A 16379-nucleotide genomic window follows, 5' to 3' on the forward strand; every position below is an offset into this window, starting at 1 on the left:
TTGTGCTTGGCATTTGGTGAAACTGGACCGTGTGGGGGCCTGTACCGGACGCAGCTATGCAAGACGCCAAGGGCAGGCGCGCACACAGGTCCACTGCCTCATTCATCACCAAACAGTGCAATTAGTGCCGCCCATCGAACACAGTGACCCACAAACCGCTTGTCATTCACGATCTAATCACCCAATCTTGCCGGCCTCTCCGATCAGATCAAGTACACAGTTCAAACGCTGCACCGGGCCTACGGTTTCACCTTTTGCACAGAGCCACAGATGACAGACCACCTGACTCCACAATGTAGTAAAAGGAAGCAAAAAAAGGCTAGTCCCATATCAAACGTAGCGCGCTACATCCGTAACAGTGTCGTTAACTCTGCTTATCAAGCATAAATACAACCACCCTACAACTCGGAAAACCCTGCGATCTCTGCTGTTGCACGGAGGGCAGACCAGAGCCTACTCCACTGCAGTAAACAGAGGCAGCGGGCTAGTCGCAGATCAAGCACAACTGACACAACACATAAGCTCTGCTCCATCCGTATCTGCGTCGTTACCTTCACTTATCAGTTATCATCACGCATAAATACAACCACCCAACGGCTCAAGGAAACTCTGCAATTTCTGCTAGATTTACGACAGTACACGGACTACATAAAATACACCACTTCCTGAATAATTGTAGCATTGAAGGGAAAGGGGAAGGTCATTAATACTACAAGGGGCACGAAAACCGCTGATGGCACAACAAACCAGCAAGGCCAGGCCTGGAAGCATTTTACACAATAAGCATAGGCATGGCAGCTTCTGGGACGGAGAATCGTTAAGAAGATGAGCTACCGTATTGCCATGGGTTGAACTCGATTGAAGTGACATCTGTCTCGTCGGTGACATTGGAGCTGTCTATGGCAGCCCGGTGCTCTGTGTATTTGCCGTTGTATTCATAAATTTCCAGGTCACCCCACGGTGTAGGAGCAACCACATCTGTCATGTTGAACCATCTTGGAGTAAATTGCTCGCCCTTGGCCTCTCGAGTTCTTTTCTCAGCTCTCTGTTGTTCCTCAAGCCTGAAAGTTTGCAGAAACTCAGGGGGTGATGTCAAAACTGGAAGGCAGGCAAAGAGGCCGTTCAAAATTCCTATACATACATAAAGCAGAGAAGAGAAAAGGGGAAAATACCTGCTCTTCTCTGCGCCAGACTTAGACATGTCGCCCTTCTCGAGGGCATATCTATCAGGTCTCAACCGCGAATCAGATGCCAACAGCTTCTTAGGTGCTGTGTCGAAGCTGTTTATTTTGTGTGCAAAGTGTGTGTACTGATACTTGTCGCCCTGTGGGGTAGGAGCAACTCTCCAGATCTGCAGTAAGTTAAGTATGAGCAGTTCAGTACATCAGTTATCCACAAATATGACCGGCATCGCATCTGCTGGATATATAACAGAAGTTATCTATAGTAACAGAAAGTGAAATAAAGTACGACCTCCTTCAGCTCCGTGCCTGGAAGAGGATCGCCTTCTTGGTCACATGGTTGGCAACTCAGAGACTTATTCCATTTCCCTGTAATAATTATTTTGGGTTCTTCTGCTGCACTGTACACGTACCCATCCACCTCGTAACGGCCAGCCCTGAAGTATTAGGGTAAATTTAGACAAGCCTTGACAAAGCAATACAAACTGGATTGAGAGAACTCTAAGAAAATAATAAAAAGAACTGAATTAACTGCACGACCCTTCCAGCAAACAGTAATAAATGCATAAAGCGAGTTAGTACTGAAACTAAATAATTTGGTAATAGAAATTATCAACAAACCACAAATGCAAGAATAAATTGATTGTCAATATCATACCCAAACCAGCCGCATGGCTGGAAATATAGCACAACTTTGTCTCCAGTTGTCAGGTTTGTCATGACCATCTCTCCAGGAGAATCAATCCAAGTGCGCCCAAATATCAGGTTGTTAACCTTTGTTAGCGGTGGCACCAAATCCAACACGACACCAGATTTTTTAAGTGTCACTCTAGTCCTGTGACATGGAAATTATATTGCAGGGGTTAGATTTACTGAATTACATAACTGGTCCCAATTCAGCCTTCAAAAAGGTTTGCAATTTATTCCATTAGCTCAGATAGCTCAAAAGATTTTTAAGGCATATGGATCTCCAACAAATAAATACAATTCTAACAATTCACCTTCCAACTGGGTAAATTTCCACTGAATTTCCCAAGAACTTCGTCTTCAACTTAGACGTGATATCATAAGTAAAATGTTCATTCTCGCAGTGAGCAACACCCATTGGGGGATGATGGATTACCTGAAAAAATAAGGGTAGAAAAATGCATAGTTAGCAAAATTTGTTGACAAAGTTGTCTCCATTCAAGATATCTGCAATGACATTTGTATCACCGACCTGCTCAGCAAGAAATGTAATGCCCTGGTGGTTAACCATCTCGTAAGTCTCTCCAAGGATAGGATTAAAAGGCTTCCATGGGCGTTGATATGCAAAGTACACCGAAACAGCCCATGTAGCTGAAAAAAAAATTGATTAAGAGCTCAGTCAACCATGATATGGCATAGAATGGAGCGCAAGGTAAGGGAAGGAGAAAACTCACAAGCATAAACCATACGCATGTATGGATCCTCACATTCATCTGCTTTGTCTAACAATTCACAGTATTCCATCAACTGCATTCAGTAGGAACAATTGTCCCTAGAAGGAATCATCACATGAAAGATAAAGAGAGGCTATTTTCTGTATGGGGCTCAGTAAAGAATAGGAAGATACTTGTATCACATACTGGGTGACTAAATCAAAACTTCTAACAGGGTCGAATTAGATTATTTAGCTCCATGTTTTTTTCATTATTTTTTTTCTCGAATGCGTAGGATATCTGCGTATCAATATATTAAGAAGAAAAGGGTATAGAACCCAAACCACAAGACCCAAACTCACCACACAGCAAGATCACACAAACAAAAAGAAACGGAAAAAGAAAAAGAAAAAGAAACTTGCCAAAGACTACAAACACCAAACAGCTTCGACCAACAAACTAACTAATGGTGGACCCAAGGGTGAGGAGATGAGAAAACTCCATTCAAACTAGGCAAGATCCCATCAAACACGCATCGAGATCACAGAAACACAACATCAAGAGTTTGCCATACAAATAATTGCTACCAAACAACCATAAGGTAGCTTGTAAGGTCTTCTAACCTTATACATAAGTAAATATTTGGTGAAGGAGAAAATTGCTACAACATTTAATACAGTTTATATTCATAAAATATTTTAAAAAAGGCGACAAGGACCAAACAATTGCAGACACATCCTTCAGTTGTAGATGGGCAGTGTAAATCTCAAGAAGTCTAATTCAGAACATAGTACAAACCTCGGCCATTTTCTGAAGCATTGTCATTGGCTCAAAAATTATGACTGGAAGTGTCACAAGTGATGTAACATCTGATCCTATGTACTTGTGCATCATCTTCCAATAGCTATCACGGTCCTGCAAATTAACCGCACATGCTTGTTAAAATTGTGATCCTGAATCGGATCGGAACTCCATGTATAGGATCGTAAAATCAAATATTCTACTAAACATAATCATATATTGAGAAAACAGATTTTTCATGAGTCAATAATGTAGTGAGACTGCATTTTAGAGTATAACCTTCAATATCAATGTTCATGCCAAATTATATTTGTCAAAAGGTACAGTATTTAAACCAAGTTACTCTCTACTTCATGACCTACGAGCAAGCCTGCAAACGTAACAGGACTACTATAAACATGTGGTTGTGGGATGTGGGCACTTTTTGTCTAAAAACTGCTGTTTAGCCAATTGAAACGCCACACAGTGGCCAACCATGTGGCATATTTAAGAGTTTTGTGACATCCAAGTAGAATGTAGCTGTAAACTTTTTGAAACCAGAAAAACAAAGGAAGTGAAACTTAAGGAACTACTTTGGCAGGAAAAAAAAAGTGCATTTTCTGCAACTGACTTTGAGGTATCTTTTTAGTTCAGTAAGCTGATTTGAACACAAAAGTTTACATGAAATTTACATTTGTTGATGCTGCCCAACTTTGCTCCACCAGATTGAAAAAAGAACACACAAAACCAATCAATTTTCCATGAAGACTGGATATCCATGCAGAATACCCTCCCAATTTGCAGTATTGTTCAAATAAAATTTATTCTTGACTTTCTAGCAACACACTATTCGATGATGATTCACATTTCCTTACCTCCTGCTTCCATCGTCCCTTCAAAGCTTCTTCTTCAGCATCATCTGTGCCTCCATCGGGGTTAATAACTTCAAGGCCTTCATAACCAAGCAGCCTACAGACATTGCATAACAGCTGTTACAAAATGGCAAGTACCGGAGACCCTCTTAATTACTACAGGACAATATCTTTACATAGGAGGCCAAACTTGCTTGGGACTGAAAGGCTATGTTGTTGTTGTTGTTGTAGTAGGAGGCCAGTGACAGCCCATTGACCACATGCATTTCGAAAATTCAAGTCTACAAAGGCAAAGGCGTAAAGCCTAAGAACAAAGTGGAGTAAAAGGCTAAACTTAGCGAAAAGTGAAGAGGCAACAGATGTTGTGCATATCAAAGGAGGACCATATTGATGCAGGCCGAACTAAAATCTAGGACGAACTGAGAACTGTTGGCATCGAATTCGGTACAGATCACATCATAGAAACTCCATATTGCGCACATACATTGTACACTTGAAAGCACCACATGTTAGATACTAGATACATTATAAGGAATTATCATTCAACCAATCATCCACTTCATTATCACTCTAAGTGAGAATATATGGCATCACATAAGCAGCACATATATCACTGTATCATAATTCGAAAGCTACTGGTCGAATCATAGCATATACAGTTACTAAATACCGAAGCTTGGAACTTAAGCGGAAACACTGGACTCGCAGTTCACCAGGATCACCCGGCGGAATCAGCAGCAGCAGCTGGGATCCGACGCAGGAGCATCAGATCACGGGGTGTGGACGCCACGATCACCGCCGATCAGCTCGGGCAGAGCTCTAACGGGTAGCTCGATGCGGATCTGAGGGGAGGAGAGGAAGCAGGAGGGCGGAAGACTCACCCGTTGACGGATTTGTGGACGGCGGTGCCCCAGCTGCGCATGCCGGCGGCGAACGACGAGAAGAAGCCGCCGCCCGAGGAGGCGGCCCCTCCGCCCTGGTCCTTGGATCCCATCGCCGGCGATCTGCGGGGGGTCAAGCGAGCCGCGGCGCAGCAGAGAGAGAGCCGCGCGTGTGGGAGGGAAAGGCTTAGGGTTTGGGGAGGCGGCCGCAGCGGCTACCTACGTATAGGCGAAGGAAGGAGGGGAGCGGAGCGGCGGCCGCGATGGCGACGTCGCCGCGCGGAATACGAACGCGAGGAGGAATTTGGAACGGTCGCGGGAGGACTAGAGCACAAGGCAAGGGCAGGCCGGCGGGCGGGGTTTTGGTCAGGTCGAGCCGCCCAGGACTCCTCCAGGGCCAGGCACACGCAGTGGTGGCGTGGACTGGTGGTATTAACGAACCGGGGCGCGGCGCAACGTGGGTGGCGAGATGACCACGATGCCCTCCTCCTCAACTCCTCTGTGCCTCCCTTTATCCATCCAAGACGTTAACCCCTTTGAATCTCGGGGGAATCGTAGGAAAAACATAGGAATGCAAAAAAGGTAGGATATAAAAAACATAGGAATCAAACCCTTTTCTTCGTGGCCACCGGTAGCCTTTGGATGACTCCGTCGTTCTCCTGTCTCGTGCGGCTGGGAGCGGACACGGAGAGAGAGAAAGAAGGGGAGAAGCAGAGAAGCGGAGGTGGCCTGTAGCGCTCTTCCCGCGCCTCCTCCGCCGGCGCCGAAGCCCGGACGCGCGCCGCCCCGACCCACCTCCGCGCGGCGCCCCAACCGAGCGGCCTCCTCCGCCGGCACCCCGAGCCGCCTCCTCCGCGCCGTCGCCCCGAGCCGCCTCCTTCGCGCCGGCGCCTCGAGCCGCCTCCGCCGGCGCGGCGCCTAGAGCTCGCTTGGCGCGTCGGCAAGCCACAGCTCGTCCGTCCCCGTCGTCGCCGCCGTTGTCCTCCGCCGAGGCCCGAGCTGGAGCAGTCCCCCTACTCGTCGGCGTCGTCGTCGTCGCTGGCGGCCTCGATGGATCCGCGGGATCCGCCGGCAAGGGAGTCAAGGGAGCTGGAGAGGGGCGTCGCGGCCACCGGAGGCAGGAGAGGGGCGTCGGCGTCGCGCAAGTGAGCAAGCACGCTCTCTCTCCGCGATTTGCCTCGGACTTCCGCCACAGAATGAGCTCGAACCGGATGTTTCCGTTCCTGCGCTCACAGTGAGAGAACAATGCTTCCTCTGGAATCGATCCTGCGTTTTTCCTTCGTGAACCAAATGAGTGCTGACGTCAACAAAACCGTAGGAATCGATTCCTGTGGTTTCCCTTCGATTCCCCCGCGAACCAAAGAGGGCCAACTTTTACACATGTATGTAAACGTAGTTCCAAACTAAAAGATGGATATTTTTCAAATTTCAACTGATTTTGTTTCCTACACCATTTTGAGAAATGGATATATTTTAGAAGATCTGAAAACGAATAAGCTTATTTTCTTGTCCAAGGAGAACAATTTTAATGATTTGAACTTGAATATGACATTTTTTTACTGGACACCATGTTAAACTCTGCTGAGCATAACCTTTCCATGTTGGAAGGAATAAAGTCAATGCGGAAACAGGACAGCGTTGTTTCGTTATTGTGATGATTCCTAATGACCTGGCTGTGTAGGAAATCTGTGGATCCTTCCGGCCTTTTGAGGTGGTGCACAGCACGATCATGCCTGCATCGCACACTGCCAAAACGGCAAACCCTTCCCCGATTCCTCTCTCGGCACAGTCGCACATGCGAAGGCTGGCCAGTGGCCAACTGGCCACCGCGGCTGCCGCCGAAGCTTCGCTGGAAAAACGTTGGGGGCGTGAGCGTTTCTGTGGGCCAATAGCGTACGCACGCGCCGCCGTGTTGGACGGGCTATTGGGCAGATTATGCAGCCCAGTAGGCCCAGACCTTCCCGTTGGGTCAGACATGTTTGGTCCTGGCTTCACGTCACCGTGTTCTCTCTCTGGCCCATATCGACAATGCTCTCTCCTGTCCGGCTTCTTTTCGGCATTGTCCATTTCCCAGGCCCATGATGGAGCCTTGCCGCGTTGCCGGCGCCGGTGCGCCGCTGAACCTACCGTGCAGCCGGAGGTGTGTGTGGTGCGTGATCGACTCATCGCTATCGCCGGAGGAGGCTTTAAGCACTTGGCGGTGATCCTACTGCAATTGAGCACCTCATCGGAGTCTGGGACCGACGGCCAGTACTAGCAGTGGTCTGTCATCAACCGACGCTGCGATGGGTGGTTGCCGACTGCTACATGCGATGACCTGACGTAGCGGCGTGGCGCCGCGACACTCACCAGCCGTGCCCCATGTGACCCGTGAGTCGGTAGGCTTGTAGCTTGACGTTTTGGCTTACTCCAGGAGCTAGTCTCACGTGTCGCGCGACGCAGGGCGCAGGTGCTACCTACTATTGTGCGCGGCGCGCCGGATCCCTGGTGCTCCGCGCGCTGGTCCGAGTGCAGCAAACACCGCCCGCCTACGTTGCCAGTGGGTACCCTTCAGACTCCTACCCAAACCCAACTTCCAACTTGCCAAGCTGGGACTGAGCTGCAATTTAGCGGCGACGACGACCTGCGACTTACAATCAACTTGTCTTGCTGCTGATTGACCTTTGTTTAGATTCATGGTCTAATTTTAGTTGTTTAAAATTAAAAACTAATAAACTTTAGATTATTTTTAGCTTATTTATGTGTACCTCTGTACATGGACCAGCTTAAATTTGAACAACCCGTATGACCAGCCTATACAAAAACCGATCCAGAAGTTATGTCCAGGTTGGTGTCCTATAAAAAACCGATCTAGAAGTTATGTCCAGGTTGATTTCTCATGGTTCCAAACCGCTAAAACCATTGTGAGTGTGTGCTGAGACGGGGAGGGGGCATGGTGTACATGGCGACGCGGGCTCCTCTGTCCATCGATCCACCACTGCCACGAGCTCTGACTCGATGTACGCCCTCAGCGCCGGTGACACACTTCTCGATCTCGCCGCCCGGCGCAGCCTACAGTTTCGCCAACGGGGGATGGTTGATATGTGGCTTCCATATCCCATAGGCACAAGCCCTGTGGTGGAGTTCAACAAGTTGTCAGACATCAAGGAGTGGTCAGGCTAAAAGACCGCGAGACTGCGACGATGAGAGCACCGTGTTCAATAATGAAGATTAAACCATTGTTTAGAGAGGGTGAGTAGTTTATAAATTTTTTCTCTATAATTACGTAAACACTAGAGCAAAGTAGATAGTACAATAAGCAAGCCTAATACTCCCTCCGTTTTTGTTTAATTGACACCGGTGACCAAAACACAGAAACCAAGGTGGACGTCTGTCCTATTCAAAATTACCATAATACCCTTGGTCATGTTGTTCATACACGTAAGCACTTTCTGGACGTTTCAGCTCCCGCCAAAGGGGGCGTCGTTCAAAATTTGAAATGAGTGGCGGGCTTGCCCAAATACTTGAAGCAGTTCTCTATTTTTCTTGAAGCCAACTTTTTTGCGATGCTCCAGACTCCGACTGATGCTAGAGCGCTCATGGACTTTGAATCTGCACCCAGTGCAGAACCACGATGAAGAAGCAATGGGTGATCATCTCCCGTATGTCCCGCCTCCTCTATACCCGTTTGATTTGAATTTGTCTCCCGATGAGAACTACGGCAGTCAAAAAGCTCCCCGAGAGTTTGATCTCAACATCATTCCACAACAAGAAACAGAGGAAGAAAATCGCGTTGACGGATTGTCACTTGCAACCTGTAAGTTATTCTTTCCTAGTTAATGTCCGTCAGTTGAATTCGTTTTGTTTTCCTTCAATATTTGTCTCTTCCACCCCGACACAAACTCCGTCGACCAAATTGACAACTCACCAGGTCGAGGTTCACCACCAAATCAAAGCCCCAAACCACTGGATCCATCCACTAGCTCTGTGAATCAAAATATTCTCTCTCCTAATTGACCTCCCCTGCCCAAATCGACACCCTTCACTACTCCTTGCGGCATTGCTGGAATCGAGCTGCTCGCTGCGATGTTTCAGACCAAGGTCTCCTAACAACGTGTTGCTCAGACCTGCTACTTCACTTGCTCCGCCCATCTTTACGATTCTCATTGTCAGAGCTAAGCTGGCCCAGGAGTGGCCTGTAAACTCTATTTCTAATTTCAGGTGGGGAAAACTCCCCCCGGTGACAGTAAAAAAAAAGAGTCTGTGACACATCCAAAGTTTTGCGCACATACAATTAGCTTCCTTTTGATTTCAGACTGTGCTACACAAGTTCTAATCTAACTTCACGCATATCCCTGTTCCTCTCGAATTTCATTTTTTTCTTCCGTTGTTTCTAATCAGTACTCACATTTTGATTATCTACTCAGGTCCTGCAATTAAGTATCATTCCAAGAACGAACTCCCAAATGATAAACGGAAGCAATTGCATGTCACACGGCAATACACAACATCATAGATTTAGCCTATACGAGTTGCAGAGATTCAACCTTGTAAACGCACGAGCGCGGCAACAGGGTCTGGGACTGGAAGCCAGAGAAAGCAGCTCCTGAAGAAGCTCGGACAGGAGGCGGCGGTTCATGGCAGAGCAGATCGCTCCAATGCTCGTCTTAGCGTTGCGCACCCGCAGTGTGGGACGTAGCTCTCCACCCCGTGCCGAATAACCCTATGCGAACCTCCTGCCTTCGCCATCCACCTACGGCATGCGGCCTTGCGCTTGCAGCCGGCGGCATCGTGCAATCGCATAGACGAGAAACAGGGGGCGCACGAGAAACAGAGGTGCAGGGCAACGAACCTCTAGAAATTTCCGATTACATAACAAATATATTAAAATTTTCACATAGGCCCACAAAGGGTAAAATTGGAATAGTAAAATTCGGTGACAAGTATTACCAAATAAAAAAAGTAGTCATGGGTGTCAAGTAAACAAAAACGGAGAGAAGTAATCACTACTTGCCTAGATCTATTTTCTGTCTACACCACTATTTGTTAAGGTCATTTAGGATCTCTAGCAGTAGATCTAGGGTTCTTTCTTTTGAATACGGGATGAACAGAGAAGAAAGAACGGTGAGATAAGGAGAGAGGTGTTGGTGTTTAACCTGAGCCCTCGGAGGGAGTCGTGGAGCTGGCCATCTCAGCTTCGGTGATGGAGGCAGCACACGGGCAGCTGAAAGGTCCTAATGGCTAGAGGGGGGGTGAATAGCCTAATAAAATTCTACAACAACACTTAACAAAATATGTTAGACAATTATGCGGCGAAGCGAGTGTTGCGCTAGCCTACTAAAATATAAGCCACCTACCACAATTCTATTTTGAATAGTGTATATCCACACAATAGCTATGACACTTAGCTAAATTAGTGTGCTCTCAAAGACTAACTAAAGAGCAACACTAATCAAACAAACAAGCTCTCACAACTAACTACACTAAAGAGCTTGATAACTAGTTTGCGGTAATGTAAGAGTGAGCAAGAGAGTTATACCGCCATGTAGTGGTAGGAACCAATCGATCACAATGATGAATACCAATGTAGACCAATCACCTCGGAATCAAATGATAAACACAATGATTTTACCGAGGTTCACTTGCTTGCCGGCAAGCTAGTCCTCGTTGTGGCGATTCACTCACTTGGAGGTTCACGCGCTGATTGGCATCACTCGCCAAACCCTCAATAGAGTGCCGCACAACCAACACAAGATGAGGATCACACAAGCCACAAGCAATTTACTAGAGTACCTTTTGGCGCTCCGCCGGGGAAAGGTCAAGAACCCCTCACAATCACCACGATCGGAGCCGGAGCCAATCACCACCTCCGCTCAATGATCCTCGCTGCTCCAAGCCGTCTAGGTGGCGGCAACCACCAAGAGTAACAAGAGAAATCCGTAGCGAAACACAATCACCAAGTGCCTCTAGATGCAATCACTCAAGCAATGCACTTGGATTCACTCCCAATCTCACTATGATGATGAATCAATGATCTAGATGAGTGCGAGGGCTTTGGCTAAGCTCACAAGTATGCTATGTCAATAGAAATGGCCAAGAGAGTGAGCTTGAGCCGGCCATGGGGCTATAAATAGAGCCCCAATCAAATAGAGCCGTTATACCCCTTCACTGGGCAAAACGCGTTCTGACTGAACGCTCCGGTCAGACTGACCGGACGCTGGCCCTCAGCGTCCGGTCGCTCGATGTCAGCCACGTGTCCAGACTCAACGGTCATCAGCCTCGATCGGACACTGCTTCTTCGAACTGACCAGACGCTGAAGCCCCTACGTCCGGTCGTTTACAGTAAGCTCCCGAGCATGACCGGACGCGTCCGGTCAACTCGACCGGACGCAGCCCAGCGTCCGGTGCTTAACCCTAAGCACTGTGCCGACCGACAGCCTGACCGGACGCACTACTTCAGCGTCCGGTCGTTTCGGACTCAGCGTCCGGTCACTGTTAAACAGTGAGACCGAATCTCTTTCTCCTCTAACTTCTTCACCCTTGCTCCAATGTGCCAACCACCAAGAATTTGCATCCGGCGCAATAGAAAATAGGCATCTCAACCCTGCACACACCTTGTGCACATGTGTTAGCATATTTTCACAAATATTATCAAGGGTGTTAGCACTCCACTAGATATTAAATGCATATGCAATGAGTTAGAGCATCTAGTGGCACTTTGATAACCGCATTTCGATACGAGTTTCACCCCTCTTAATAGTACGGCTATCAAACCTAAATGTGATCACACTCTCTAAGTGTCTTGATCACTAAAACAAAATAGCTCCTATGGTTTATACCTTTGCCTTGAGCTTTTTATTTTTCTCTTTCTTCATTTCAAGTTTAAGCCCTTGATCATCGCCATGCCATCACCATTGTCATGCTATGATCTTCATTAGCTTCTTCTACTTGAAGTGTGCTACCTATGTCATGATCACTTGATAAACTAGGTTAGCACTTAGGGTTTCATCAATTCACCAAAACCAAACTAGAGCTTTCAGCAGCGACGGGTGGAGTAGAAGTTGCATGGATGTCGATGCAGTGCAGACGGACGGCGTAGCAGTGACGATGGCGAGGGTCAGCGGAGCTTCCCGTCGCTGGCTGCGCACCCTCTTAGATCGGTCTAGGGTTTGTCGGTGGGGTTTGCGGCTCACGGCGAACCTCATGCTTTGAGCCGTCGGCCCCCACATCTTTATATAGCGCAGTGCGACGAGGGCCCACCAACCATGTAGGGTTGGGCGCCCCCGATCAGGGCGCGTGACCAAGGCCCAATAGGCCGCTGGGCTTATTGGTTGGGAGATCAATCTAACATTCTCCCCCTTGATCTCACTATTACTTTTATCTTTAAACTTTAAACTTCAATCCTTTTATCCTTACTCATTTCTTCACAGATGATGCATAGAGCATGTCTCATCGTCACGGTCAATCGCCGATAGATTTAACAGCTACAATGCACGTCTCTGATCTGAAATAGTTACTTTAACTTTTAGGCTCTTTATAGTCCAGGAATCATAGGCTTTCCCTTAAACCCATGCCGGCTACATATTCTCTGAACACGTTGGGTGGTAAGCCTTTTGTAAGCGGACCCGCGAGCATCTTTTCGGTACTTATATGCTCAAGACTTATCATTTCATCCCAGACTTTATCCTTCACAATATAATACTTTATGTCAATGTGTTTGGCAACACCACTTGACCTATTGTTGTGAGCATACTGTACTGCTGGATTATTATCGCAGTATAACTTCAGTGGTCTATTGATGTCGTCAACCACCTTCAGACCGGGTATGAACTTCTTTAGCCAGTTCACCTGCTCCGTTGCCTCATAACATGCTACAAACTCAGCATACATTGTGGACGATGTAGTGACGGTTTGCTTTGAGCTTTTTCATGAAATAGCTCCCCCTGCGAGAGTAAACACATATCCAGACGTGGATTTTCTATTATCTCCCGCATAATCAGAATCTGAATATCCCACTATATGGAGTGAATCAGATTTTCTATACGTCATCATGAGGCTTTTCGTTCCTTGCAAATAACGCAAGACTTTCTTTACCAATTTCCAGTGTTCTATTCCAGGATTGCTCTGGAATCTGCCAAGTAACCCAGTAACAAATGCCAAGTCAGGGCGCGTACACACTTGAGCATATTGCAAGCTTCCGACAGCTGAAGCATATGGAACCACTTTCATTTGATCGATCTCATATTGGTTCCTGGGGCATTGAAAATCCTCATATCTGTCGCCCTTGACTATAGGAGCAGGTGAGGGACTACATTTGTGCATACTGAATTTTTTTAAGACTTTTTCTATGTATGCCTTTTGTGACAGTCCTAATACCCCTTTACTTCTATCTCGGTGAATCTCGATCCCTAGAACGAACGAAGCTTCACCAAGATCTTTCATATCAAACTTTGAGGACAAAAACTTCTTTGTTTCCAGTAGTAGACTGACATCACTACTAGCAAGTAAGATATCATCCACATACAGGACAAGTAAGATAAACTTCCCATTCTTAAACTTTGTGTAGACACAATTGTCCTCAACATTATCTTTAAACCCAAAATTCTTTATTGTCTGATCAAACTTCAAGTACCACTGTCTTGAAGCTTGTTTTAATCCATAAATGGATTTCTTTAGGCGGCATCCCAAACATTCTTTTCCTTCCATGACAAAACCTTTCGGTTGTGCCATGTAAACATTTTTCTTCTAAGTCTTCATTGAGAAATGCCGTCTTTACATCCATCTGATGTAATTCCAAATCGTAATATATCACTAATGCCATTATGATTCTGAAGGAATCCTTACATGAGACTGGAGAAAAGGTCTCATTGTAATCAATCCCTTCTCTTTGTGTAAAGCCTTTTGCCACAAGTCGGGCTTTATATCTCTCTATATTTCCTTGAGAGTCAAGTTTTGTTTTGTAGACCCATTTATAGCCTACTGTTTTGGCTCCTTTAGGAATTATCTCCAAATCCCAAACTTTATTTGCATTCATTGATCTCATCTCATCTTCCATGGCCTCAAGCCACTTTGATGAATGATCACTTTTCATGGCTTCTTCAAATGAGGTGGGATCATTCTCCATTTGAAATTCTTCAGTGTTGTACACTTCATAATTAGCAGGAATAGCTGATTTTCTAACTCTTTGAGACCTTCTTAGGGCCTCCTTAATTGGCACATTTTCTGTTTGAGGCTGTTGTTACTCTCCCTCATGTGTGGCAATAGGTTCTATAGGATCCTGAGGCACAGGTTCCTCATCATCATTCATTATTGCCACAGGCGGGATAACAACAGATGCTGGCACCACAGTGTCTTGTACTGTCGGTGCAGCAACAGCAGGTAGTGAGAAAAATGGCTCATGAATGATCGGAGTGGGTGTATACACCCGCTTCTCTTCAAGGTCAATTTCTCGAGCTACCATGCTCCCCCTAATCATTTCATCCTCTAGGAAGACAGCGTGTCTCGTTTCCACAAACTTTGTATGTCTATTAGGACAGTAGAAATGGAAACCTTTTGACTTTTCTGGGTAGCCAATGAAATGGCAACTCACTGTTTTGGGATCTAGCTTCCCAATGTTTGGATTAAAAACTTTAGCCTCAGCAGAGCTCCCCCACACACGCAAGTGGTTAAGTGAGGGTATTCTTCCTGTCCACAACTCATACGGTGTTTTGGGCACCGACTTACTTGGTACTCTATTGAGAATATGAATGACGGTTTTTAACGCCTCCATCCACAGACTCATCGGTAAAGTGGAGTAACTTATCATACTACGCACCATATCCATCAGGGTACGGTTACACCTTTTAGCTACTCCATTCTGCTGAGGTTCGCCCGGTGTTGAATACTGGGTGACTATACCATTCTCCTGTAAGAACCTTGCAAAAGGTCCAGGAACTTATCCGTATGGGGTATGCCGACCGTAGTACTCTCCCCCACGGTCAGACCTGACTATCTTAATCTTTAAATCATGCTGATTTTCAACTTCTGCTTTAAATATTTTGAATTTATCCAACGCTTCTGTTCTTTCTTTAATTGGATAAATGTAGCCAAACCGAGAGTAATCGTCTGTGAATGTTATGAATGAATCATAACCATCCACACTTTTCACAGGAAAAGGACCACATATGTCTGTGTGAATAGTCTGTAGAATTCCTGCGCTTCGTTTGGCATCTTTCTTAATTTTCTTTACATACTTTCCTTTTATGCAATCTCTACATTGTTCTAAATCTGAGAGCTCTAATGGAGGAAGAATATCATTCTTAACTAGTCTTTCTATTCTCCCCCTCGAAATATGGCATAAACGACAGTGCCATAATTTCGACAACGCATCGTGAGCTCTCTTTCGTTTTCTGTTTCCATTATTTGATGAGGATACATTCTCATTCACATCACATACGGAATTCACATTTTCACAAAGTGATAATAAATAAAGCTCGTCTTGTCGGAAGGCAAGACCAACACATTTATTATTAAACAATATCTGACATTTGCCATTTCCAAAATGGCAATCATAACTATCATGGTCCAACTTTGATACACTAATCAAGTTTCTTTGCAAAGAAGGTACATAAAAAACATCTCTAAGAAAAAGTATGAAGCCATCTGGAAGCTCTAGAGGAAGATCTCTAACGGCCTCAACATCTGCTTGTACTCCATTTGCGACTTTAATGAAACTTTCGCTTCTTTGCAAAGTTCTCATCGAACGGAATTCCTGTAATGAATTAGCAACATGAATAGTTGCACCTGAATCAATCCACCAAGTAGATTTTGAAAACTTTATATACAAGGATTCATTTACGAACGTAATAATGTTCTCACCTTTATTCTTCATTATCATCTTTAGGAAATCGGGACAATTCTTCTTATAATGTCTCGTCTTTCTACAATGGAGACACTGGTCTTTTTCCACTGGGAACTGCTTGTTCTGAGACTGTTGCATGGGACCCTTTCCAGATGACTTGGAGGAAGAGCTGTTATTATAGTTCTTTTTCTTATCTTTTAGGTAGTTGACATTACCACCCTGTGAAACTTTTATCCTTTCCTCCTCCTACACACACATGGCTATGAGCTTTTCTAAATCCCATTTTTCAGGCTGTATGTTATAATTAACAACAAATGTGTCAAATTCTTTGGGCAAGGAAGCAAAAATCAAATGAATAAGAAACTCATCCTTGAGTGCTAAATCCATTGGTTTGAGCTTAGATGCCAGATTGCTCATTCTCAGTATGTGCTCTCTAATGCCACTGC

The 16379-nt window shown here is 45.7% G+C and overlaps 1 protein-coding gene across 2 annotated transcripts; it reads right to left on the reverse strand.

Moving 5' to 3' along the window:
- Window positions 1-598: 598 nt before the first annotated feature.
- Window positions 599-5846, reverse strand: LOC136547742 (oxysterol-binding protein-related protein 3C-like). Of its 2 annotated transcripts, none has more exons than XM_066539584.1 (11): window positions 5726-5846; window positions 5115-5623; window positions 4237-4330; window positions 3380-3496; window positions 2603-2675; window positions 2401-2519; window positions 2183-2304; window positions 1840-2016; window positions 1474-1618; window positions 1173-1351; window positions 599-1061 (listed from the first exon to the last, which is right to left on the reverse strand). In XM_066539584.1, the coding sequence occupies exons 2-11, from the start codon at window positions 5225-5227 to the stop codon at window positions 818-820; spliced, it is 1383 nt and encodes a 460-aa protein (XP_066395681.1). In that variant the 5' UTR covers window positions 5228-5623; window positions 5726-5846; the 3' UTR covers window positions 599-817. The 2 variants fall into 2 exon arrangements, with proteins under 2 accessions (XP_066395681.1, XP_066395682.1); XM_066539585.1 differs by lacking the exon at window positions 5726-5846 and adding an exon at window positions 4410-4514 and having other exon boundaries at window positions 5115-5139.
- Between the last annotated feature and the right edge of the window lie 10533 nt (window positions 5847-16379).

Source organism: Miscanthus floridulus, chromosome 1 (genome assembly GCF_019320115.1).
Source record: "Miscanthus floridulus cultivar M001 chromosome 1, ASM1932011v1, whole genome shotgun sequence".
Lineage (NCBI taxonomy): Eukaryota > Viridiplantae > Streptophyta > Magnoliopsida > Poales > Poaceae > Miscanthus > Miscanthus floridulus.

Coding starts and splice junctions, on each gene's coding strand:
- LOC136547742 (XM_066539584.1), bottom strand. CDS start 5,227: ATGGGATCCAAGGACCAGGGCGGAGGGGCCGCCTCCTCGGGCGGCGGC. Junction 2,017..2,182: donor GAAATTTACCCAGTTGGAAG/GTGAATTGTTAG, acceptor TCCATGTCACAG/GACTAGAGTGACACTTAAAA. Junction 1,062..1,172: donor TCTGGCGCAGAGAAGAGCAG/GTATTTTCCCCT, acceptor GCAAACTTTCAG/GCTTGAGGAACAACAGAGAG.